At 31.8% G+C, this 26,435-nt stretch overlaps 1 protein-coding gene across 3 annotated transcripts in view; it reads right to left on the reverse strand.

The window, feature by feature from the left end:
• Positions 1–1,362: 1,362 nt before the first annotated feature.
• Positions 1,363–26,435, reverse strand: part of KPNA5 (karyopherin subunit alpha 5) — a 52,991-nt gene continuing 27,918 nt past the window's right edge. For 2 of the 3 annotated variants that reach the window (XM_031964368.1, XM_031964371.1), the window contains exons 7-14: positions 23,149–23,237; positions 20,130–20,229; positions 18,722–18,885; positions 14,922–15,000; positions 13,720–13,845; positions 11,610–11,737; positions 6,208–6,386; positions 1,363–4,503 (exon numbers count right to left, since the gene is read on the reverse strand). In XM_031964368.1, the coding sequence (XP_031820228.1) occupies positions 4,316–4,503; positions 6,208–6,386; positions 11,610–11,737; positions 13,720–13,845; positions 14,922–15,000; positions 18,722–18,885; positions 20,130–20,229; positions 23,149–23,237 (1,053 nt within the window). In that variant the 3' untranslated portion in view covers positions 1,363–4,315. The remainder of the gene's footprint in view (positions 4,504–6,207; positions 6,387–11,609; positions 11,738–13,719; positions 13,846–14,921; positions 15,001–18,721; positions 18,886–20,129; positions 20,230–23,148; positions 23,238–26,435) is intronic. The other variant, XM_031964370.1, reaches the window with a different exon arrangement.

Here is a 26,435-nt window from a genome sequence, read left to right on the forward strand (position 1 = left end):
ATAGGTATAAAATAAACCACTATATTTGTATTAAAAAACTCAAAAAGAAAAAAAAGGGCTTTAAGACAGAAGACACAAGTACAATAGCAAATATGAAAGCAGTCATTAAAAGGCCTTAACAAAATTGAAAGGGAGATGGTTTAATTTCAATTGACTTTTCATGTTGCATAAAAATTAATTTGAACAGCTCAGTTCGGAAACAAAAAACAAAAAGCTGATTCAAATAGTTTTGACATACTGACAACTGAAATACAAAATCACCATCTGGCTAATGTACATTGAAAATTCTGTGGCAACCTGAATATAGTTAACCTAAATACTTCAAAAGAAGTGATTTCAACAATATGGTTACACCATCTAAGCCTGAGTTCTGAGTTCTGTAACCAAAAACATTCATTCACACATGGTCTAATTTCTGGTGATAACTTTTTTTGGGGGGAAAAAGGGGAGAGGCAATTGGGGTTAAGTGACTTGCCTAGGGTCACACAGCAAGGAAGTGTTATGGGTTTGAAATCAGATTTGAATTCAGGTCCTCCGGACTTCAGGGCTGGTGTTCTATCCACCGTGCCACCTATCTGGCCCTTCTGGTGACAGGAAGTCTGAATGAAATAATTCATCATATTTCTATTTGGGTTCTCAAGTAAAAGTTTTTTAAACACAACAAAAATGTATATTACATATTTTAAGCTCAATTTTCATGTGCAGGTTGCAAAAATGTCAAACATTCATATGTAATTCCAAATAGCAGAAAATAAAATAAAAGCAGGTGATATGTTGGTCCTTTAAGGTCTTCTTTGTATACTGAAGCTACAAATTAGCCTGATAGATGCAATAAACACAAAAGTATAAAATAATATTTTTATTATTTTAATAAGTAATGTGTTGTAACATTCCATAATATTGCATACTGCTCATGTGTTGGTTTAGTTACATGTAATACCCTTACCTCTCCCCACCCCCATCCCACTCCCAAATCAGGATTTAAAGATGCACTATCCCCTTAAAGCCCTATAATACAGGCTTTTTATCTTCACACATTACATAAAACAAGAATGCCATGAACTAAAACAAGGAAAGGTTATTTTGCTAACAGTACCAATGTTTATTTTAATTTCACAGTTTCACAAGTAAGCAGTAAGTATTTTTAAAGATTAATTTGTTGAATTTGTTTTAAATCACACTAAATCTGTCGTTTTTTACCTTAAGTGCTTATTCTTAAATGAGAAAAGAAATAGCATGAAGGAAAAGGAGTAGTGCTTCTTTTAGTCCCTCATCTAACCAAACAGATCATTCTCCAACTGCTAATGTTTTACAGTTAAAGATGAGTTATGTTTTGTGCCAACATTTTTAATAAAATTTTGATTTTTTTTTTTTTGCTTTCTGGTTGCTATCAGCAACAGTGTATAAAATAAAATATGGTACTACAAAATTAAACAGTAATATTAATTCTTAAAAGGAAACAAATGTAATAATGAAAAACTTTAGTAGAAAACTAGTTATGATCAATGAGTCAAGTACATAAGGAAACAGAAGCCAATTTGCATAATTGCATAGATTAACTAGTCAAAATTCAAATTCAGACAGAACAGTATACTTGATTAAATGAATAAAAAGGGGCACTTTCAAGTACTTTTGCCTGATTTTTGGTTTCATTTTCCATGTATGCATGCCCTTTAAAAAGACTTAAAATAATTTCAATACACTCTAAAAACTCATTTGGCAAAGCATTTCCCCCTTTTCATCTTTCATATAGTAAACTGGAGGAAAATAAGACTGGTACAATTTTTTCCCCCACAAAGATCACTGAAGATGAATGACACCATTGATCTAGGCATTTTAAAATGTAAACTTGTAAAAGAGGCCACCTTTTCAAAATTTCTATGACATAGTGGTATATTTAAGATGTTTGTGTCCTTAATCCAAAGAGCTCATTATTGATTAATACTTCTTAATATAGTTCAAACTTTGGTCCCAAACTACTAGATAGTGCCCCTTTTATTCAAATTAACACAATGAATCCAAATCCAACCAAATTAGCTATGCTACTCAAACAACAGATCCAAGGACTAAAGGGTTTGTATTGAAATGTGTAAAGTGCAGTCACTTCACTGTCCAGAAACTTTTCTGTATTTACCTGCAGAAAGTAAAATCCCCCTCAAGAAATTCATTACACATTTTTTTTCCTTCAATAAGAACTATTCTGCTTGAAAGATTTGGCTTAGAGAGGTGTATTACAGTGTTCTACAGGGTCCTCAAAATAAAAGCAGGCACAGCTGGTTATTTTACTTATGTATTATGCTGCATGCAACATTATCAAAGTAAGTTAGAAACAGTGGAATACCCTGTTACCTGATATTCAGAACTGCTTTAATAACAAAAGAATGTTGTTATCTGATGAATTCATCATTAATTTGGTACTCTTTAATGTCATCACCCTGTTCTTTTGAATATATATATAATATATATAATGCAAAAGAGATACTTTTTGTACTAAACCTCAGATTTCCACCATAACAAAAAAGGACACAAATACAATTCTCTAAATAACATTATTAAAAAAGTTTGGCAGATGTATTATAATTTTATGGACATGTCATCGCCCTCCCATCTCCTATTCCCCCCACCTATATTTTTTGTATTAAGTTTTAAATGTCCTGCTAAAAAGCTTAGTTTCATTATTTGCAATTTACAAAGTATTAATAGCACTCCCATGAAACATTTTTGTCCTATAACATGCCTCCGATTTTCAGCAGAATCAAATTGTAAATGTTGCTACATATCAAATCAAGTCTTTCTGTGTAGTACTCTGAAATGACTAAGAATCTTATCAAAACTGCATCAAATACCATCTTAAAACAGCTGTAAAGTACATTTAAAAACATTCTAGGTAGATATTAATTGGAAATGCAAATAGCTGGCTACTATAAAGTACCTATAAATAAAAAATGAATTCAATTGTACTACATCTGCCTTAAAATTTTTATCAAGCACAGTACCAAGGGAAGAACACTTTTCACAAAGTAAATAATGCATGATTTTATTTGTTTTATATTTTGAAGGTTTTTTCTTTTAACTTCAATACATGAAATCTAACTTGAAACATGGCTTAAAATGATAAGAGTAATTTGAAACACTGAATCATTAAGTTATCTAACATATACATCAAGCAGCAGTGTTGATCATTTGAGTATTATACCATAAAATCTAATATAGATTTCAAACACAGTCAAGAATCCTTAGCATTTCTCATTGATATTGGTCATTTAGTGCCCAAACAACATTAAACACATTTTTCCAAGTTAATATAGAATAATTTGACTTCTTTAAAATAATTTTGGCATTCAAGTAGTTTAATTATTACAAAGAAAAGCACAACTTTTCTATTACTGTTCTGACAAAAATCAGAGAAATAATTATTTGTACTGTTTTTGCTATGCAGCTGTACTTTACATTCATAACTAAACATCTGTCATGATGTACTACAGTCTAAAATTAAGAAGGGGGGAAAAAGCAGCAAAAAAATGGCAGCATATTTGGTCAGTCACACTAATAGAATCTGAGATTCTGGGAACATTGTATATATTCCAAAAGAAATAAGTAAATAATTCAAGAAAAGCAAATATTGTAGTGTATGCTCAACATAAACCAGAATAGCTCTTCTTTTCCTAACTGCCATCTTTTAAAGACAAGTCTGTTTTTCAGCACATGATATTTTTTAAATTTTTTCATAAATAGAGTTCACGGTTTTTTTTCCTGCAAAGTATAATGTACAACACAGTGTTTAACAATTTAAAGTAATAAATATTTTCACATTCTAATTCAGCTTTGACTAGTTTGTCTTTTATTTTATGCTTTTGCTCTGAAGCAATGACACTTTTTGCTTCAGAACAGAGGTAGATTTAAGAAACTGGGCATGTCAGACTTACTGTCAAAATGCAATTATCAACAGCTGTTACTGCTGATAAGCAGTTTCAAAGAATGCCTGAAAAATTCAGAACCACTATTTAATTAATACTTTACTAAGGTTCTCCCTTTCAAGCTCAAGTTTTTAAATTATATGTTTAATGCACACTTAACTCACAAGTCAGTTACAAAAAAAAAAAAAATCTAACAATAAAATATATAAATACAAAAGACAAAAGCTATAAATGAAGAGAGGTACATCTAAACAGAATTCTTTTTGTATTTTTTAAAAAGTGCATCAGCTGCTTCTTTTTTTTGCCCTCTCCAAAACCATATCAAACTTTCTGACTGGCCAAAAAGAGGAGCTATGCGAAGCTAACATTTAATAACATATTTCTTTTCACTTAGCTATTTATAACTGAAACCCTTCCATTGGTGCTTCCTGCTGTTGAAAAACAAATTGCTGCTGGTTTTCATCCACCTGCGGGACAATGTTGGCATCCTCATCTTCCACACCAAAGTAGTGTTCAATAAGATCAAAAGCTTTTTGGTAGATCTCTTGATTCTCGTGGCTTTGAAGAAACTCAATTTTATCCAGACCTAAATTTTTAAAAGCACAGGCTTAAAAATCAGATAACTCAATATCAAAACTCAAAATATATTTGCCACAAAATAATAAATCAACATAAAGTCATTCATACTGTGACTAATGAGATCCTCTGACATCTGAATTTTTGCAATCTTTAAAATAGCAGGTGACATGATTTTTTAAAAAGATTATAATAGTATATTACAGATTTTTACTATAACAGCTCAATTACAAAATATACACAATGTTCAAGGGAAGATTACATCTACATATTAGAAACAAAGACGTGTAAGATACTATTTGCCTATGTATAATTCCACTCCCCATTAACAGTGGCTACCACAGACGAGAAAACTAATAGTCATTTTGGTGGTAAGTGTTGATTTCGATATTTTTTTTAATTCTCACTTTTAGGAGTTAATTTTGGAGGTAAGGTTGTATGGTGTTTAATAAAGTCCTGAAATGAATTATCTATCAAAAGGCCTATGTATTGGGCACAGACAGAGAAAAGAAAAAAGACTCAATCACATCTAAACATACAGCTGGCTTTAATTCATAGCGATTATATTCATTTACTCTAATACAGTGAGTTGTGTTCCTTCCTTAATGAATAAAGTCAACAATATATTGTCTTAATCATTAAAATTAAGTAAATTAAAGGTTTAACACCTTAAAATTATTTTAAGAAGTGCAAAGTAATCCTTATCAACAAAATGAATTAGGACACAAAGAAGGAAAGAATAAAGAAAGAAAACACTCAGAAGAAAAAAAACTGAAAATTAGGTACCTTATCCTGGCAGTATTTTTGACAGCTAACACTTCTGTTTTACTATTTAAGTCTCTCTAGGATTAACTATCCTATAAGACTATTTCAAAATGTATCAGAGTATCCTAATACAAAAGTTTAGTTAGGATCAATATAAAACTAAATAATCTACCGTATTCGAACAAAAATTCAAACGAAAAAAGTTAACAAAATATGTTAACTTACCAAAATATTACACTAGTTAATTTTAAAAGTCAATGAAAACCTATTCAAATTACTAACAATAACAACCCAAATTTATATAACACTAAAGTATATAAGATACAGTGTAAATATATTACACTACTTTACAAAGGACTAAATACAAACTGAGAGGCTGAGAGTCACTTTTACTCCCATTCTTAACCTCAGACAACTCAAGAATGGATTCAATTATCAAAAAAATTACTGACATTTTGCTGTTAAATAATTTTATACACATACATATACTGAATAAGCAAATGGATATATTTGGTTTGGGATGTGTCAGGGTGACTGAAGAAGATATAAAGGACATATATTTCATTTAGTTTATAAAGTTATGTTTTTAGTTCCTAATGCAGATTTGTACAACAAGAATAAGTGACTCAAAATGTGTTAAGATTCCAGAAAAAAGCCAATGATAGTTAAAAATCTTTATACAGGGGCACCAAGATGGCACAGTGGATAGAGTACCAACCCTGAAGTCAGGGGGACTTGAGTTCAAATGCAACCTCAGACACTTAGTAATTAATAGGTGTATAATCCTGAGCAAGTTACCTAACTGAAATTGCCTGGGGAATGAAGGGAAGAACGAGGGAGGGAGAAAAGAGGGGCAAAGGAGGGAATGAAGGAGAGAGGGAGGGAAGAAAAACATCTTTAAATAGAAGAATTAAGGACTGAGTAGGATTATAAATTTATAAATGCTTACCATATGCTTCTTCAATAAGAGCACAGTATGGATTGATGCCCATTCCATTTTGTCTAGCTTCTTGCTCCCCAAGGCGTAAAATATTTTCAAGACCATTTAAAGCCACCTGGACTATTTTGGAATCCATTACAGTCAAAAGGTCACAAAGAGGTTTAATACAACCTAATGCTACCAGATACCTTTAAAATAATTAAGGAGACAAGGGAAAGGAAGAATTTAATGTATTTTATCAGTTTATGGCACTAAATCATAAAAATACTACCCCATAAAGACATTCTAAATATAACTAAAATAAATAAAACATTTGTAGAATTTAAATTAATTTAAAGTGGCAAGAATGCTTAGCAGGCTCGATTACACTGCTCATTTCCACAGCCTCAGATTATGCTTCCAACTCCAACAGGCTATCTTATAAATAATGCATCTTTTCCTAAGTCAAGAGTATGAGTATCTTTAAATCAATCATCACTCTATAGAAAAACACACATACATACATGCATATACACACACACACACACACACACATACACATCTCTTTATGTAATACAAAAGCCAACATTGTAATACTACAACAAACTTATCAATATATTTCTATTTAAAAAACTAAGAAACAGATTATTTATTTCCTTAAAGTCTCATAATTTTCATCTATTTTACCTTAATCTTAAGTACTTATTTGTTATTCTGATGTCTGACAAAAATCAAAGGTTCATATAGTAAGCTTTGTTTTGTATTTAAAGTAATGGGGAGGCAATAGAAGATGAATAGGTAGTATAATTTGTATATGCTTATTAATATAATCAGGAAAGGCCTTATTAAGAAGTTGCATTTATGCTTTGAAGAAAGCTAGATATTCATGGAGATGAGGAAGAAGTAAATGGTACAGACAAAGGAGAAGGACTGTACAAGGAACAGTAAGTAGTCCAGTTTGGCTGAAATCCTGTATTTGTAAAGAAGAGCCATATGGAAGGAACCCTAGGAAGGTAGATCAGAGTCAGATAGTGAAAGATTTCATACGTCAAATAAAAACTTCAATTTTACTTTTAGATGCAAAAACTAGCCACTAGAACCTTTTAAACCAAAGAGTGACATAGAAAAATCTGCTTTTTAGGAATAACATTTTGTCAATTTTATGAGGGACAGATTGGTAGGACAGGAAGGCACATTAGAAGGCTACTGTAATAACCTATCAACTATTTTGCAACGTTCTTATGAGACAAGAAATAATTCAAAAGAGAATGACAAATGTTGGAGGGGATGTGGGAAAACTGGGACAGTAATATATTATCGGGGAAGTTATGAACTAATCCAACCATTCTGGAGAGTAATTTGGAACAGTACCCAAAGGGCTATCAAACTGTGCATACCCTTCAATCCAGCAATGTCTCTACTGTGTCTATATCCCAAAGAGCTAATTTTAAAAAGGAAAAGGACCCACGTGTAAAAATGGAGTAAAGGCAAAGGAATATTATTGTTCTATAAAAAAATGATCAGCAGGATGATTTCAGAAAGACCTGGAAAAATTTACATGAATTAATGCTAACTGAAGTGAGTAAAACCAAGAAAACATTGCACACAGCAACAAGATTATGTGATGATAAATTCTGATGGATGCGGTTTTTCCCCACCATGATGTAATTCAAGGTAATTCCAATAGACTTGTGATAGAAAGAGCCATCTGCATCCAGAAAGAGGCCTATGGGGACTGAATGTGGATCACATCATATTTTCACCTTTTTTATTGTTGGCTTGCTTTTTGTTTTCTTTTTTTGATTCTGCCTTTGTGTGCAGCATGATGAATGTGGAAATATGTATAGAAGAACTGCACATTATTAACTTATATTAGATTACTTCCTATCTAGGGGAGGGGATTAGGGGAAAAGGAGGGAGAAAATTTTGGAACACAAGGTTTTACAAGGTAAATGCTGAAAATTATCTTTACATGTATTTTGAAAATAAAAATATATTTTTTTTTGAGGCAATTGGGATTAAGTGACTTGCCCAGGGTCACACAGCTAGGATGTGTTAAGTGTCTGAAACCAAATTTGAACTTGGGTCCTCATGACTTCAGGGTTGATGTTCTATCCACTGCACCACCTAGCTGCCCCAAATCTATTATTTAAAAAAAAAATTTTTTTAAGGAAATAATTCAAGAGACGACTGAGCATACAGACAAAATTTTTAGGTAGGGAATAAAAATGCTTTAAGCTTATCTGACTAAACAAGCCATCTGATCAGAAAGCAAGTCTAAACTGGGTACACTAGACCTTATCTTGGGTAAAAAGTGTTAAGAGGAATAATTAACAGTGGTCTAATTTCATTAGAATAGGCAGGGATAGAAAAGTTCAGGTTTTGGCACAAAAGACACAACTCTACTTATACTTGAAGTTAGAAATAACTAACCAAAAAGTAACAGACAGCATACCTGAATTATATTCTCTGGGATGAATATGGCAGAAGAGACTCATAACCAGAATTAGGAAATTCAGGAAAAGTACTGTTTCCTTGAGACACAAGACTTTTGGTTTAAAAAATTATGCCCCATTGACTAGAACAAAAGTTCTTAACAATTTTTTGTGTTCTGGAACCCTTATGGCAGCAATGTAAACCCTATAAACCCTTTCTCAGAATAATGTTTTTAAATGAGCACATAGTATTATTACAAATCAAAAAAGTTTTACTGAAATATAGCAATTAAAATATTTTTAAAGAAAATTTACTACAATATGAAGATTAGACAACTGAAAATGCTTCTTTTCTCTTTTTTATTATTAAATCTTTATTTAAAAAACATATGCATGGGTAATTTTTCAACATTGACCCTTGCAAAAACCTTTAGTTCCAAATTTTCCTGTCCTTCCCTCCACTCTGCCCCTAGCCAGCAGGTAGTTCAATACATGCTAAATATGTTAAAATATATGTATGCATATTTATACAGTTATCTTGCTGTACAAGAAAAATCAGATCAAGAAGGAAGAAAGAAAAACTGAGGGAAAAAAAAAAAAGAAAAACTGAGAAAGAAAACAAAATACAAGCAAACAACAACAGAAAGTGAGAATGCTATGTTGTGGTCTACACTCAATTCCCACAGTCTTCTCGCTGGGTATAGATGATGCTTCTTCTCTCAATAAACTTTGTTCATGACTCAAATTTACAAAAAGAGCCATGCCCCAATTAATAATCAAAAGATATAATTTGTGCCCAAAGGATTATAAGTTCATGGGTAATCCTTTGACCTAATAACACCACTACTTGCATGAATATCAAAAGAGATTCAGGGAGTGTGGAGAGGGAAGTATAATGATCTATATGTACAAAAATATTCATAATAACTCTCCTCTCAGGGCAAAAAAAAATTGGAAATTTAGGGGATGCCCATCAATTGGGGAAGGCCTCAAAAAATTATCGTGTGTTTTTAATAAGGAATATTATTGCTCTATGGGAAATGATGAGCAGGTTCTGAGGAAAAAAACAAACAAACAAACCTGGAAAGTCCTCCATGAGCTCAAGCAAAGTGAAACTGTGTACTGTATACAAAATAAAAGCAAATTTTCTGGGATGACTTTGCTATTTTCAGTAGTACAATCATACATGATTACTTGGAAGGACTTATGATGAAAAAGCCTATCCATATCCAGAGAAAAATTCACTGGTTGTATGCAAATACAGATTGAAGCATTCTCTCTCTTTCTCTCTCTCTCTCTTAAACTTAATTTTTCTTGAGGGTTTTTATTTTCATTAGGATGGAAGACCTATGATTTTTTTCCCCCCACAACTTGACTTTTATGGAATTTCTATAACTTCACAAGTTACTGTGATGGGGATTGTGGATTGGAGATAAGGGAGAGAACCTAGAACGCAAAAATTTTTAAAATAAATGTAAAAAAAGATTTGTTTTGAATGTAACTGAGGGAAAAGATTAAATAATTTTTTTAATTAATAAAAAAGGAAAAACTTTGTCCAGATCAAATTACAAGTTGCATAGTCTCTAGAAATGTTCTTTCTACATTTATAATGAAATTATTAAAAGTTAATGAGTACAAGTGTTCCTTTTGATAGTGGACATATTTATAAAAAAAACTTATGCTAGTAATCAATTATATAAAGATGGTTTTCTACAAAAATAAATTTCAGCTTAAAATGAACAAACTTATACTAAAAAATAAAAAAATGAATAAAATCAAAGATCCTATATTATTAATGACTGAATATGCAAATACCAATAAGAAATTCAGTTGTTTTTTTTTTAATAATGATGTGGAGAGAAAGTAATGAAGGCCCAAGAAGATGAAACAAGAACAAAAGATACTGGAAAAACAAAGATATTAAAAACCATAGACCTTTCCCCAGAAAGGAGTAAAAAACAATCCTAGAAACTAAAGCTAGTTTTAAAAAAAAAACAGTAAATTAAAAAATAAACAGTGATCTGATCAAGAAAAGAGAATCAAAATCCTCACAGTGCAATTCATACAAAGAATTCAATTTTCACTTCTTGTTTTTTAAAGTGTAAATGTTATCATACTATCTTATCTTTCAGTACAATTTCTTAGAAAAGAAACACAAAGAAAGCTGTACACATTCCTGACCCACATAAGGATTCTAAAACTAAACGATTCTCTAGAAATAAGAGTGTTTATGTGGAGAAAAAAAAGAACTGTCTGTTAATATAGCAAAAAAAGAAAAAAATGAATCTCAAAGTCAGCATAATGATCCAAGTTATGGGTTATGATATAGAAATAATCAGAAAAGTGCCATAGTAATCAACTATCATGTAACAGGAAAAAAAAAAAAAAAAATGCTAACTACTATAACATTAATACAGGCCATGTACACATATTAACCTACCTCACTTCAAGTTAAAATAACTATAATTACTCCCATGAAGCATATGGCTACTAAACCCTTATAATTTCTGTAAAATGAAATTACATGTTTACACATCTTAAGTTAAAAAAAAATTCCAGTGCCTACAAGTATGACATAGTCTGTTTGAAAAAAATTTCCTCTAAGTTTACAATGTAAAAACTAATTTAATGAATTTCTGTCTAAAGCAATTTGAGTAAAAATTTAAATACATGATTTGTAAGAAAACAATTGTGTGGTTTAGAACCCATCAAGTAGACCGGGCATTTCATAATGCTTAGCATATCCATTTTGATTTGAGAATTTGAAGTAAACTAAAAGGTAGCTGTAATCTCAAAATGCTACAACTACAATTACTGCTTTCATTATTCCACAGCAACAAGGAAGAAAGATATTTTTAAAGAAAGTTATTCAAGCAAAAAAAAAAAAAAAAATCCATTATAAAATAAATATGTCCTAATGCTTTCTAATTTTAAAAGTAGTAAAGTCTATTGTTATAAAGTCATAAGATTCATTATTCTTCATTATCAACATCATACCGTATCTGTTCTGGAGTACCTCCAGAAGTTGCATTGGTTATAGCCCATGCTGCCTCTTTTCTGGTACGAAATTCAGCTTTCTGAAGAATTTCAATCAAAACAGGAAAGATATTTGCATCTATGACAGCCTGAAGGAAATGAAAAGCAAACACATTACTGTCAATATAGAACTCTGTAAGAAATATTACCAAGTATAGTAATACTTAAATTCCACAATTTTTGTTTTATCTTGAAATGCTAATTATACTTATTCTTATGATACTTATTCTTAGAACTTCTGAAAGATCTTCATCTCTCCAATCTATACTTCCTAAAAGATCAGATTTCAATAGTTCATTAAAGGAATATAATACTTATCATAGAACAAAGAGCTTTAAAAATTTATTATTAAAAAGCTTTGCTTATAAGAATAGTTTAAAGAAATGGTATCCATTATCGAAGAACCAGTTGGGAAATGGTCAAACCAGAAAACCAGCCAATAGATTTGACAGTGGTAATTCATGAGAACTGTGTACGAAATGTATAACAAAAATGCAATCTGCTTCACTGTAAGAACCAATTGGTAATGAAATCATGGATCTTTTGAAATATTAAAAATGCTATATATTATTAAATACTACCATGAAAACACAAGGAAAATATTCACAAACAATAAAATAAAATTTTAAAGAGATTCACAAATTATAATTTATGAAAAAACAGTGCTGAAAAAGACTAAGAATTCATCTAGTGCTTTTTTCTTTTCTAGAAAATTAATGCCTGTACTATCTAAAACTGATAAAAATGTAACCTACTTTACAAAAACTATTTCACTAAAATTCATTCAATTACAAATATTAACAATGATTTAACTTTTCATCCTAATCCCTAATAAGGCAATCTTCTTGCTCATATTCAAAGAAGAACTAGAGCTGTACATTTTTCTTAAAGATACATGTTACAAATGTATATGTATGTAATGTGATAAACTAGGACAGTGGCTGTGAGTAGAGAGAAGATGATATATATATAATATTATAAAGGTAGAAACAATAAGATTTAACAATGGATTGGATAAGGTAAGAGTGAGGAATCAAGGATAACATGGTTGGAAGCTCAGGTAACTGGGTGGATGGTAGTCCCCTTAATAAAAATAGGGAAGCCAGAAAAAGCAAAAGTTTGGAGGAAAATATAATGAATTCTGTTTTGGATGTACTGTTTAAGACACTTGCCAGAAAAGGCATGAAAAAGACAATTAGTTGGTAATGTACTTCTTGTGATTAAAAAAAAAAAAAAAAATGAGGGTGCTCAGGGATTGGGAATCAGCTGAACAAACCATATAACATAAATATTATGGAATATTATTATGAGATTCAGATAAACTTGAGAAAGAAATATATTGAAACATTATTATGATATTCAGATAAACTTGAGGAAGATGTGCATGAAATGATGCAGATCAAGAAAAAGATTATTAGTGCAAACCCGACTACGATAATATATTTTAAAGCATACAAACTAAAAAAAAAAACAAGAGAATTCAAGTCCATAGCACTAGCAAACAAATATTTTCTTCTTCTCATTAATGAAAATGTGGATTACTGTGTGTGTTCTAACACATAGCTAATACCTCAGTCTAATACTTTTCTTGGATACAATAGGCTTTTTTTGTAGAGGAAGAAGATTATTGGAAAGATATAAAAAACCCCAAAAAGTATCGAGGGGATATTTTTTAAAGGTAATACTAATCAATATTATGTGCAGTGATAAACTAGGGCCATAATTGCCCATTTCAAAACAATAAAACCAATGAAAACACTGGCATACTTAATAGAATATTATTTTAAAAGAGAGGAAACAACCAATCATTTTAAAAGTAAGCAACTACAACTAACATTTAGATAATGAATATATTTCAATGAAATACAAGAGATATAAGATAATCATTATATCAGACTACAAGAAATTTACCAAAATCTTCTCATGTCTTTAAATTTTATCTACTATTATTCTAAAAACTCAATCGTCTTCTAGGCTTTTTAGCACTATTTATACTATAAAGACCTATAACATAAGCACCTTAAAGGCAATGGAAAAAAGGGAAAATATATCTAAATAGAAAGATCCTTACCTGAATCTGTGCTCTATTTCCTGCAGTGATGTTAGAAACAGTCCAACAAGCCTCTTTTCTAATTGATTCTTTTGGACTACTCAGTAAGTGTAAAAGGCAAGGTAATGCAGAGCAATTCAGAATTACCTATAAAAAGTTAAGAGGTTGAAAGAATCTTTTAAATACAAATATTAACAAGTAAATTTGGGGGAAGAATATTATGGAAGTTAAAACTCATGAAGATATTTTTCCACTTGAAAATCATGGTAGCAATTGTTATTTGGATAGAAAAATCAGGAATTAATATGAAGTTTTAAGCTTTTAAGGAAATGTTTAAAGGGGACAAAGGAAGCAGTATGAGAGAACAGTATACACAACATGCTGCCAAAAATGCTAATCATCAATTTCCTCTTGAAAAAAAAAAAAAATCGGACTGTTAAGGGTCTATGGAAGTAGCAAATTTGAAAAAGCTTAGAAGGCACCTGTCATAAGCCTCTTAATCTTTCTTGCTTTAACAAACTGAGAATACTCTACTTGGAAGATAAAAGCAGAGGCATACACACCAACATTTAAACGATGGGACTAACAATCTATATGTCATTTCTTTGCTACTGCTCCACTAAGACTTGATTCAGAACCCCTCAGGTAGCATATAAGAAATGAGGTAGTTGCACTGACTTTAGAGTTACAGAACCTAGATTCAAATGCTTACTTACTTTTGCTGCTTACTACCCATTACAATCTTAGATGAGACACTTCTCCTATAAAGTCTAAATGAAGTTCTAGTTCTAGCATTAGTTGTTCCCCAATCTCTCCAGCTCCATCATCTTTTTCCTTTGCTGACCTGCTATAGATTTAATTGGCCATATGTAACACAAATCTGACGCATGTATGATGCATATTTATAGTTTATATTGCTAATATTTTATATGTGCATACTCTTCCCATAATATTTAAATGTTCCTTCTCTTGAGAACTTGTCCCAGTCCTCAGTGGACTGTGTCCTTTATCTATTATCGCCAAAACAAAATGCAGTGACTAAACGAGTCAAATGCCCAACAAATATTTAATCACGTCACCAAGAGTACATCTATTTGCACATGGAAAGATTAGTTATTGAATATATGTGAAAGAATCATCAGTATGAAACAAATAACTTTGTAATTTGTATTATACACTATTAATGCCATTTAAATAGTTATCTTATTTAAGTCTGAACTCACCTGTGTTTGAATGTCATCACCTGTCACAATATTACCAACTGCTCTTAATGCAGGTGATACCACTTTGTAATCATTGTGCCTAAAGACAATAAAAAATTAATTCACATATAACAAGCTAGACCAATTATATATTTCTGAAATAAAACTACATAATATTGTATTATTGTCTCTAAACAAGAACTGTTTCTCTCTCTCTTAAAAAGCAAATACTAACTAAATTTGACAGATGTAATCCATTAATACTCAATTATTTCTATTACATGGAAATCCATGTTTTAATGGATTCAGAATAATCCCTGCCTCAAATTCCAACTCATGTCCAAGAACAAGTGCCTAACACCTGTGTTAAGGAGATAGGGATAGAAAGACAAAAACAAATGATCTTCTTAAAAGTTTGTAATCTACTGGGGGCAGATAACATGTAAATGGATAAGTAAATAGAAATTATATACTAAGTGAATATAATAATTTAGAGGAAGGGAGAAGTATTAGTAACTAGTGGAATAGGCTCCTATACAAGGTAGAACTTTGGGCTTAAAAGGGATTTCAGAATTTTAACGGGGAGATTATGAAGAAAAGCATTGCAGGTATGGAAATGTAGGCTAGTTTGGATAAGAACCTATAAATCTGCAATGGAGAATAACATGAAATACCATGAAGTCTGGAAAGACTAAAGCGCTCTAAATGTCAAATAAGGGACTTTTTAATTAATCCTGAAAGAAACGAGCCACTGAATCTTTTTGAACAGAAAGGATAGTCAAACTTATCCTTGAGGACCATCTACTTGGCACTTTAAGGCTGATGGATTAAAAGGAAAAAACAAAAACAAGGGGATCAATCTGGAGATTCTTAAAGTAATTCAGAGAGGCAAATATGAGAGGTGTTATGTAAAGTTTACAAAATTCAGGAATCAATTAGATACATGTGAGAAATAGAGAGTAGGGACAATGTGATGACTTACGGGGTAAAACCTGTGTGAATAGAATGCTGGAGATGCCTGAGACAGAAGTAAGAAGAAAGAAAATGAGTTGTTTTAGAGATGCTGAGTTTAAGATGCCTTAAACAGGCACCTGGTTATATGGAATTGGAGCTCAGGACAGAGATGAGAGATAGATATGCCTATCTGGGAATCAGAGGATCACAGATATAACTAAATTTATGGGAAATGAAGTCCTCCAAGAGTGCATAAAGAGAAAAGGACCAGGCCTGATCTGGAGGGTCTCTCTACATGAGGTGGGCCCGATAATTATATATGACAATCCAGTAAAGGAGAGTTAGGAGACATCAATCAATTACGACAACCAGAAAAGAAAAATGTCACAAAAGCCCAGGAAGAAGAGAGTATTGAGGAGGCAGCAATCCAACATCTAACTCTGCAGAGAAACCAGTAGTTAAAGACTATAATTATTAAATGAAAGATGATGACAGAAGATATAAAGTGACCAGAGGTCATACTGAGAATTAAGAGCAAGTTTAGTTAGCAGTACTAAATCTCAAACTACACTACAAAGCAGTAATAAAGTACTCAGTACTGGTAAAAAAAAAAAAAAAAAAAAAAAAGCTCATCAATGGAGTAGATAAGGTACACAAGATGCAGAAGCAACAGAACATAGTAGTGATGTTTAATAAACTCAAAGACAAAAATTACTGGGCCAAGAAAATATTCCTTATCTGACAAAAAATGCTGGGAAAATTGTAAAGTAGTCTTAACTAAACTAGATTAACACTGTCAAAAAAGTGAGCTTTGTGAGGGCTCCAGCTCTGATTTGGTTTCTGGCCTAGATTGGGTTCCCTGGTGGAAGGGAGCTTAATGAGAAGAATCAAAGTAAGGGCACTGTCAAATATCTTGCAAGATGATGAGATTAGAAGTGATGAGCTTACCCTGGTTTGTGACATAGAAATTAAAGCAGCAGATGCAGAGTGATTTTTACAGATGAAGAAACTGAGTTAGAGGTTAAGTAACTCACAAAGCTAATGTCTGAGGCTGGATTTAAACTCAGATTTTCCTGATTCCAAACTCTATTCTATGTACTATACCACCTAAATAAACTCTCTGAAAACAAAATCAGGACAGCTAGGTGGTACAGTGGATAGAGCACCAGCCCTTAAGTCAGGAGGACCTGAGTTCACATCTAGCCTCAGACACTTAAAACTTCCTAGCTGTGTGACCCTGGCCAACTCATTTAACCTCAATTGCCTCACCAATTTAAAAAAAGAAGAAAATGAAAGCAAAGACAATGAGTTTCTAGTATTTTAACATACAAAGCATACAGGTCATACTTTCTTGGGCATGTTCAATATATTGAGCTGGTTTATTTGTTATGAGGAAAGTGAGAGTGTTTCCACCCTTTTCTTTCTCTCTTTTCAATTATGAGAGGAGATAGCAATAGATATTGTTTAAAAAATAGGATCATTATAAGATTTTTTTGATTGCACAGAAGTTCAGAAGGAAACAAACAGGGCAGTTTTGAAATATGCAGGATTTATCATACATTTTTTAAAAAGGAAGTTGGATGAAACTGAGATTCACAATTTCTTGTAGAAGCAGCTAATGACACAGAAAATAAGAGTCCTGGGTCTAGAGTCAGGAAGACTCTTTAGTGGCTGTGTCAGCCTAGGACTCACTCTAATTTGCAAAATGGGAATAACAATAGCACCTACTTTTATAAGGTTTATATAAGGACCAAATGAAATAATTATTGTAAACAGCTTAGTGTCAGGGCCTGGCTCACTGTAAGTAATATATAAATATCATCTACTATTATTACTAATAATAATATTATTAAATGAGGATAATAGCAGCAGATAACCTGAAGAGTTGTTACAAATAAGAGTGCCAGACCTGTAGTCAGGAAGATTCACAGAGCCTCAAACACTTACAAGACTGAGAAAGTCAATTAACCCTGTTTGCCTTAGTTTCCTCATCTGTAGAATAAGCTGGAAAAGGAAATGGCAAACCACTGCAGGATCTTTGCCAAGAAAAATCACAAAATGGGTTACAAAGAGTTGGACACAACTGAAAAGACTGAACAACAATCAAGTATTTGCATAATTGGTGAATAGAAATGAATTTTTTATTGATTATATCCAAAGATGCATTTATTTCATTTGGATATATGTAATGTAAAATGTTCTCTTTCAGCTAAGATAGTCATTAAAACCCAGTATCAAAATAAAATGAACCAGTCCTTCAAATCACTGTTATTACCAAGTTTTAATCCAAGATTTTTAAAAGATGAAGCATATTCAATTATATTACTGTAAAAATATTAATATTTTAGTGAGAAAGTTTTTGTATTAAGAAAATTTAGTGTTGCATTTTTATTTCAACTTTTAATGTTTATTTTTGTGTTTGTTTTAGAATATAGAAATAGCATACATATATTTAAATATCTATTATTACTATCAATAATAATATTATTCATATTCAAAATTTTTTATTACTAAGATCAAATCTGTTTAAGGCCAAAGATAGAATTATTAATTTATCAAGAAAACTTGAGTTTAAATTCATATACTTATTAATTGCATAAGTCAGTCACAACCTCTCTCAGCTCAGTTCCTTATTTTACAAAGGATAAAAAGTAGCACCTACTTTACAGGGTTACTCTCTAAAAGTCAACTTGTGGATCTTTTGTAAATCTCAAAATGCTACATAAACTTTGTAAATATATAAAGCTTTTTCTAACTCTCAAAATGTTATATATATGTATCTGAGGTATAATTATTATTGTTACACTACAGCAAGGGCTAAATTAATGTATAATTATTATCTTTCTTAATCATACAATTATACTTACATCAAAAGTTCTACCAGTCTTCGACAGACTCCAGAGTCAATGACTGCTTGGATTTTGTCATTGGGTCCATCAGAAAGATAAGAAAGGGCCCAACAAGCATCTGCTAATACATCTGGGTCACTGCTAAATAGTAACCTTGATAAAACATTTAAGCAAGGTGATACCTGGAGAAAAAAAGAACCAGAAATTTTAATAATTCCTCTGTTATTACAGAATTCAGAAATAGAAGGGGTCTCAGTGGCCATCTAATCCAAACTATACCTAAAAAAGAATCCCTGCCATAAGCATCCCTAATAAGTAATCATGCAACTTTTGCTTAAAGGGGGGGGAAGGGGAGAGAGAAGAGAAGAGAGAAAAGAGGGGTAAAGGAGGAGATGGAAAAACTCATGACTTGCTAAGGTAATCCATTCTACTTTTTAAAAGCTCTCTATTTCTAAGATTTTTCTCAAATCAAGCCAGTTTGCCTCTGTAAGTTCCTATTATTGCTTCCAGTTTGAGCCTTTAGAGTCAAGCATAGGTCTAATTTTTCTTTCTTGTGAAATAATTTCAAATTATTGAAAATAGGTATCATATTCTCCCCCCCACATGATCTCTTTTCCAGAGTAACTATTTCTGCTTCCTTCATCCAATTCTCATACAGCATTAATTTCAGGTACTCCACCCCACTATGTACATTGATCATGGGTACTCTTCTTTTTACTGTCTTAGTAACATAGGGCTTAGAACTCAACACAATATTCCAGAATTGATCTAACCATGGCAGAATACAATTGGACTAATACCTCCCTGCAATTACATGCAATTTAAACTTTAAAAAACTTTATCTACTGCCTTGGCAATTTTCTAAAAAATTCTCATATAGGTCATTTACTCATGAAATGTACCCTATACAGTCCTTCATATAGGTCTACTATGAGGAAAAATATGGTTTTTAACTTTCCAGATACCCCCTAAACACTTTCAAACTCACAGGATATGATTTTTCCTTCTTTTGAGATATTATATAACACTGACACCAATAATCTAAATGTGAAGAGGTAGAGGAAAAAAATAACTTGTCTTCATAGGGGCTGGTTGTCCTTTTGTTGAATGTCAAAATATTCAGCAATGTTATTCTACTGTATGATATAGGTAACACTTTAAAAAGAAAAATTAGAATGAGAACAGCAAACTACAGAATAGGACAGACATGAAGTATCACAGAATAAGAGTTGATAGACTCTTACAGGATTTCTTATTTTCAAAATGTTGAATTAGCTCTGTGAATTTGAGTTTATAGGCCCATTCTAAGCCTTAATTTCCTTATTTCTACCATGAGAAGAATGGAACTCCTGTTCATATTTTCAATCTCGTACATTTTCCCTTAAAGTCCAAGACACATTTATCAATCTGTCTATATCAGTCATACCTTGCTGAAATCTGGAGGTGGATTCTTGCCTCTACATAAATTTGAAAGAGCCCATACAGCATTTCGAGTTGTCGTGAGTCTGTTTGAATTTGTCAGTAATCTGGCAAAGACAAAAAGGAATTGTATCCTTTAACAATAATTCTTGAACACATCTGGGGAAAGAGATTTAGATTGTTTCTGAGAAAGGGAATCTATCACTTGATCAACATTTTTTTTGTTGTTGTTATTTTTTTTATTATAACTTTTTATTGGCAGAGCCCATGCCTGGGTAGTTTTTTTACAACATTATCCTTTGCACTCATTTCTGTTCCGACTTCTCCCCTCCCTCCCTTCACCCCCTCTCCCAGATGGCAAGCAGTCCTATACAAGTTAAATATGTCATAGTGTATCCTAGATACAATATATGTGTGCAGAACCAAACAGTTCACTTGTTGCACATGAAGAATTGGATTCAGAAGGTAAAAAATAACCTGGGAAGAAAGACAAAAATGCAAGCAGTTTACATTCATTTCCCAGTGTTCTTTCTTTGGGTGTAGCGGCTTCTGTTTGATCAACGTTTATTAAGAGCCCTCCAGGTACTCTTAGTCCTAAGGATATAAGTACAAAGAACAAAACAATCCCTACTTACAACTACAAGACTTTCTGAAATATAAAGCTATTTTAGTTTTAATTATTTCATTGATTCTGAAAGACTGATAATGAAAAGCATAAAGCACATTTAAACTAAACTTCTGATTACTGAAATCAATCCAGTTATTTCTGAATTAACAATGTTTAAAGTGCTACAATTACTTCTAATCATGAAAACAAATATCCAGATAAAGTCAAAGCCTTAAATAAATTAGAGTAAGGAGAAAAAGTAAACTAGGAAAAAAAAACGTAAAATACTATTCTATGCTCTTTTCATTTGGTTTGATTTGAACCTGACACATGGAAAATATAGTATGCCTATTTTTCTTCTCTACATCTGACACATAGAAGGTAAAGGATCTAGGAAACAGGGTTTGGCAATATGCACATTGTTGGCGTTCAGACACATAGAAGGTATAAAGGGTCTAGGAAACAGGGTTTGGCAATATGCACATTGTTGGAGTTAAGAACCAAAATGAATTTCTATGGACAAAGTGACTTTAGAAAAAACTCTGATAAAGCTGGAAAATACCTCATATTTTAAACAGAATATGAGGAGAAGCATCTGATCTTTATCTAAAGTGGCTCTTGTTTCATTTTACCAGGATTCTCTACTTTCTGTATTTTGTTAAGTAATTTATGATGAACATACTCAAGATTACAATTAAAAGGTGTCTTTGTTCTACAAGTGATTTTGTTATAGGATTTTCTTGCAGTAGAATTAAAAACATAAAAAAATCATACTACTGTCAAGAAATCATTAACACAATATTTTTCAGCATTTGACATTCACATCAAATAAAGGCACATAAAAATGCATTTAATGTTATATTCCAAATCAATAAAAGCACAAGAATATGGCAGAGAAATTACCTTAAAGTAAAAATGTTAACAAGCACCTATTACATTGCTTTTAACATACCCAAACATCTTATTTATATGATAATTTCCTCATGGTGTTTCTGTTACGAGGTTTATAATAGCCAATTCTTGAAAATCTATAAGGATTTCTCCTTTTTTGAATTCTAATTCCAATTAGGGTCAACTATGAAGCTTAGTACTTAACTGATCTCGTAAGTATTTGAGGTATGTTTTCCTCACTCAATAACTACAACATACACTCTTTGAAAGCAGGTATCATTTTTTTTAATTCTCATCTTTATTAACTACCTACTTTATGCAATGAAATGAAATGAATTTTGAGGGACTTATTATGGACCAATTTGCAGTATAGTAGCAACTAGACTGAAAAAAAATTAATATTTAAGAACATGAGATAGTATTATATACTAAAGAATAAATTGTAAAAGTTGGGTTTATATTGTACACAGTTAACAGTAACATGGTGATGATCAACTATAATTGACTTAGCTCTTCTAAACAATACAATGATCTAAGACAATTCAAAAAAGATTTATGATGGAAGATGCTACCCATATTCAAAGAAAAAACTATGATGTATAAATGCAGATTGAAGGATATAATTTTTTGTTTGTTTTTGTGGCTTTCCCCTTTTGTTCTTTCTTCTTTCACAACATGACAGATATAGATAGCCATCTCTACTGTTCCCCACCTGGCTGTACTCCTCTGGATTTCTCCATCATGCCCTTGAAGCAATCACCTTCTTTTTCCACCCCATCCCCCTTTCAGTTTCCTTTGTACATGGTCTTTCATCTAGAACTTTTATTTTCATAAAGTCACCATTCCTTCAATAAAGGAAAGGATCACAGATTTAGAGAGAACATTAGAGATAATCTAATTCAATCTTTTCATTTTCATGATGAGCCAACTACAAACCACAGAAATGAAACAATTTGTCACACAAATAATAAGATGCGGATTTGAAGCCAGGTCTTTACTCCAAATCCAAAACACTTTTTCCTGACATCAAATTAAGGTGGCTAGCATCATGACACTGGGATTCTCCAAGGTTACTTTTATGCCAGCAAAACATAATTACCAGTAGGCTTTTCATGGCCAGATAGTCAAGAAACTCCATAATTTAAAAATATTAATTTTAAACACTTAATACTGAATTCTTTTATTCTTTTTTTGGCCAGATGAAAACATCACTAAGATGGGGGAAGGAGAAGAGAGGAGTAAAAGTAAGGGAAATGTGCTGAAAGGAGTACCCACAATGATGAACCATAAGATTTTTAAAGATAAATGTTTTAAGTTTTTTTATTTTATAAACAACAATCATTAAAAAATCAATCGCCAATATACAACTTTCATTACTCTATTTCAAACTGTAAGAGAACCTAAACACCTAAGTTTAAAAGCAGCTTATAAAAACACACACATAAAAAACAAATTTACCAGAGTAAGGAACATGGATTTTCTTTATGAGATGTTTACCTATAATAAAAAATTAAATAAAAATACTTACTCTAAGAGAGGGGGGAGTATTCCACAATTCAAAACAAAGTCTCTGCATTCTGCATTGTCACCAGCAATATTACCAAGTGCCCATACTGCCTTAAAAACAGAATAAAAAATTGATTTAGATCAATATTTCTATACTAGCTACATATTATCAACCAATTACAATCCCAATTACCATCTGACTACTTGCAGAAACTCTCGTAAGAACAGTACTTTAAAACAAAATAAATACAAACCTAAGTTTTTTTTAACCATTATTCTTTTGATAAAGCTACAATAAATGGAATTTTTTAAAAGAAAATTATTCCCAAAATGAATTGGTACCTTTTACTTGTTTATAACTTAACAAATAATTTCATTTTGTTATAGTTAATGAGTTTTTTCCCAGTCTTGAGTTAGACAGGTTAAATTCTATTATTATCACCTCAAGAATCAATATTCCAATTATTGATACCAAGATTATTTAATACCCACTTGGGAGACAGTAAATATATGTTTAAAGAAAATAAAAGGTATTGATTAAATTTGCATTGCCTGAATAGACTGTCAGCAGCAGATGACTGCCTTTTTCAAATGATAGAACAACAGAAAAAAAAGGAAAAAGAAAGAAAAAAAAAATTTAACTCTGGCACTAAAAATTCCATGAATAGCCTATACTTAAAAATTACCTATAATCCGTTTTTTGTCTCCACATGATTTTACATAGCAGAAAAGCAAATATAATAAGGTAGCTACTAAAGTAAATAATTACCATGTATGGTGGCTAAAGCAAAGAATGAGGAAACCTGTTTCAATCTGGTTTTACCAATAACTCTGTCTCTGAATCCTTACCTCCCAAACTCTCTCCCCAGCAAGTGAACCTTAAGTTTCTCAGTTTCTTTGTCCAGAAAAACTTCTATAAAGATTATATAAGCAAGGATTTAAACGACTAGGACTGGGTTGATCAAGACCTGGCAAAAACTTTTCCAATTCAAAGTCTGATAAATGCACATGATCACTTAAGTGAAACTTTGAAGGTTATTCTTCTGTTCTCCTTCCTAATCCTTGCCTGTTAAAATACATTTTAGGATTTATGGTTCATTACCTAGGAAACAGAACAGATATTAGGAAGAAAAAAATGATAAGGAAGAAGAATTAAAGCTACTACCAAGAGACAAAAGATAAGATCTAGAACTCTAGATAGTCATAGTATAATGTTAAAGGTGCATAATGAAGATAAACAATAATTAAGAATATCTAGGTTTGACTGACATTTAGGGAAGAACAAAGCCTGAATCAAGGGGTTAAAAGATAGATAGGTGACTTAGTGAATAAGTTGTCATGTATTTCTGGGAGAAGGAAGAATTTTACCTTTGTAATATGAGGCTTTTATTGTACAGCTATCAACCAGAGTTAAAATACTTAAAATGTTAGATTTCCTTCAAATTATTCTGCAATAATGGAAGACTATGAGAAAGGCAAGATTCAACAACAATATCTTCCTTACAAGATTAATAAAGATTAAATGAGATAATGTTTGAAGATGTTCTAAATTTATTTTTGGTATTAATGCAATCCATTTACAGATTCTTTTCACTAGTTAATGAAAATCAAGTGATATTTAGCCCTAAAATTAAACTATATTCTTTTAGATACTAATCAATAGCTAGCTTTTTAATCACAATGTCAACTGTTTTTTTTAATTACTTCTCAAATGAACAGCCTTATTTCCCAAGCCCTGTACCCCAAATTTAAAAGTCTTTTAAATATGTTAACTGAGAAATCTGCAATATGCTAGGACTAATGATGTGAATCGAGTATTATGATAGGAGAGTAAACAAGAAGTTAGGAAAGGAAGAGAATAGTAGAGAACGCAGAAATATAGGAATTCAAGAAAAATGCTATTACTTGCTGGGAAAAGTGATAATCAAGTATATAAAATCAATGTAATTTTTGAATCTCAAAAAATGCAGAACCACTTACTATATTTGGGACATCACAGAATTTAAGATTTGAGACTTCACAGATCTAGTTCATCCACTCATCCAGTACAAAAAATTTCTACATCACTGATGACCTTACAGCCTTTACATAAATACTTCCAATGAGACCGAATACCTCAATAGCAGACTATTCTACCGACAGATGGCCGAAAATAAAAAGTTGTTTCTTCGTGGCTCTTTTCAACAATGAGATGATTGATGCCAGTTCCAATGATCTTGTGATGAAGAGAGCCATCTACACCCAGAGAGGACTGTAGGAACTAAATGTGGATTACAATATAACATTCTCACTCTTTTTGTGGGTGTTCGCTTGCATTTTGTTTTCTTACTCATTTTCTTTCCTTTTTGATTTTCTTGTGCAATAAGAGAATTATATGAATATGTTTACAGATATTGGGTTTAACATATATTTTAACATGTATAACATATATTGGATTGCTTACCATCTAGGGGAGGGTGTAGGGAAAGGAGGGGAAAATAAGAAACAAAAGGCTATGCAAGGTCAATGTTGAAAAATTATCTGTGCAGGGGCAACTAGGTGACACAGTGGAAAGAGCACCATCCCTGAAGTCAGGGGAACCTGAGTTCAAATCTGTCCTCAGACACTTAACACTTCCTAGCTGTAACCCCGGGTAAGTCACTTAACCCCAATTGCCTTAACAACAACAACAAAAAACAAAAAATTATCCATACATATGTTTTGAAAATAAAAAGCTTAAAAAAAAATTGTTTCTTAAACTAAAACCTCCCTTTCTGTAAATCAATCTAACCTAGTTCTGCCTTCTACTTCACATTCTTTATGATGACCCTTCAAATCATTGATGACAGCTATTAGTATTTCTTAAATCTTCTTCAGACAAAACACATTAGTATTTCCTTAAGCACATCAAATAGGTTTGATTGTTGTTGTTGGTCTTTGTTCTCAAAGAAGGACCATAACATTAGGGAGGTGATGTCATGACTTGCAAGTGAAATGGATTTAAGTAAGGAAGGACTGTGCAAGTCACCAGACTTACTCACCCCTTTAGAGCCATTTGGATGCAATAGATCCAGATATACAGATCAGAATAACAGGAAATGATCCCAAGGCTAAGGTCTTTCCCATGTCTCAGAGTTTGCTCTTTCAGTAATTAAAGTTAGTTAAAAATGAGACAAAGACATTATTAATCAGAGAAATGCAAATTAAGACAACTCTGAGATTCCACTACACACCTGTCAGATTGGCTAGAATGACAGGGAAAGATAATGCTCAATGTTGGAAGGGATGTGGGAAAACGATCACTGATACATTGTTGGTGGAATTGTGAAT

This window comes from Sarcophilus harrisii, chromosome 4 (genome assembly GCF_902635505.1).
Source record: "Sarcophilus harrisii chromosome 4, mSarHar1.11, whole genome shotgun sequence".
Classification (NCBI taxonomy): Eukaryota; Metazoa; Chordata; class Mammalia; order Dasyuromorphia; family Dasyuridae; genus Sarcophilus; species Sarcophilus harrisii.